Consider the following 1,301-nt stretch of genomic DNA (forward strand, 5'->3'; position numbering starts at 1 on the left):
CTGGCTATAGTGGAACAAACTCTGTAGAGCAGGCTGACCTTGAACGCACAGAGGTTGCCTACCTCTCTCTGCCTTTTATTTATTTATTTATTTATTTATTTATTTTTTGGTTTTTCGAGACAGGGTTTCTCTGTGGCTTTGGAGCCTGTCCTGGAACTAGCTCTGTAGACCAGGCTGGTCTCGAACTCACAGAGATCAGCCTGCCTCTGCCTCCCGAGTGCTGGGATTAAAGACGTGCGCCACCATCGCCCCGCTCTCTCTGCCTTTTAAATGCTGAGAATAAAGATGTTTCCAACACTGTCCTGATTAATTGATTTTTTATAATTTATTTAACTTTATTTTATGTGCATTGGTGTAAAGGTGTCAGCTTACAGGGAGCTGATGCTACAGACAGTTGTGAGCTGCCATCTGGGTGCTGGGAATTGAACCGGGGTCCTCTGGAAGAGCAACCAGTGCTCTTAACCATTGAGCCATCTCTCCAGCCCGATTATTATTTTTTTTAAAGCAGAGGCTCACTCTGTAGCTCAATCTGACCTTACTTGCAGCAATTCTCCTGCCTCAGTCTCTGGCATGCTTGCAATATATATGCCCAATATATAAAGGTTTTTTTTTTTTTTTTTTTTTTTTTTTGCGCCACAGCAACGTTTATTGAGAACCGGGAGGGGATCAGTCCTTCTTGGCCGCCGCCTTCCTCATGGCGGCCAGCACGTTGCTCAGCTCCTCCCGCTTCCTCTTGGCGCGTATGTGCGTGCCCACCCGCTTCTTGATGAACTTGAGCGCGCGCTTGTCCTTGGACACCTTGAGCAGCTCCATGGCGCGCCGCTCGTAGGGCGCGAAGCCGCACACCTCCCGGATCATGTCCCGCACGAACTTGGTGTGCTTTGTGAGGCGCCCGCGCCGCCGGCTGTGCCTCGGCTGGCTTACGTTCTTCGTCACCTTGTGGCCCTTGTTGAGGCCCACGGCCATGGGGTAGCGCAGGGCCATGGCTGCTCCTCTCCGATGGCGGCCGCGACAGGAAGCTAAAGTTTTTAAAACTAAAGTGGTAACTATTAACATAAAATAACTAGAAAACTATAAAGGGAAAATAAACAAGAAAACATGACAGCTCAGGAAAGGACTAAAAATAGAAAGAACAGTGTATACTCAAGGCCAGTTGTCTCATAAAAGAAAAAAGAAAAGAAAAAGGAAGATCAGAAGATTGGTATGGAATGAGAGTAGGCCACCCTTTTCGTCAAGATGGCGCCGAAAGCGAAGAAGGAAGCTCCTGCCCCTCCCAAAGCTGAAGCTAAAGCGAAGGCCTT

At 48.3% G+C, this 1,301-nt stretch overlaps 1 protein-coding gene across 1 annotated transcript; it reads right to left on the reverse strand.

Moving 5' to 3' along the window:
- Positions 1-647: 647 nt before the first annotated feature.
- On the reverse strand, positions 648-1,015 carry LOC121463892 (60S ribosomal protein L36). Its single transcript, XM_041676444.1, has one exon. The coding sequence runs from the start codon at positions 982-984 to the stop codon at positions 667-669; it is 318 nt and encodes a 105-aa protein (XP_041532378.1). The 5' UTR covers positions 985-1,015; the 3' UTR covers positions 648-666.
- Between the last annotated feature and the right edge of the window lie 286 nt (positions 1,016-1,301).

This window comes from Microtus oregoni, unplaced genomic scaffold (assembly GCF_018167655.1).
Source record: "Microtus oregoni isolate MIOR12 unplaced genomic scaffold, Mior012 000027F_ref0000203, whole genome shotgun sequence".
NCBI classification, from domain to species: domain Eukaryota; kingdom Metazoa; phylum Chordata; class Mammalia; order Rodentia; family Cricetidae; genus Microtus; species Microtus oregoni.

Excerpts from the sequence above, each read along its gene's own strand:
- LOC121463892 (XM_041676444.1), bottom strand. The coding sequence starts at position 984 with ATGGCCCTGCGCTACCCCATGGCCGTGGGCCTCAACAAGGGCCACAAG.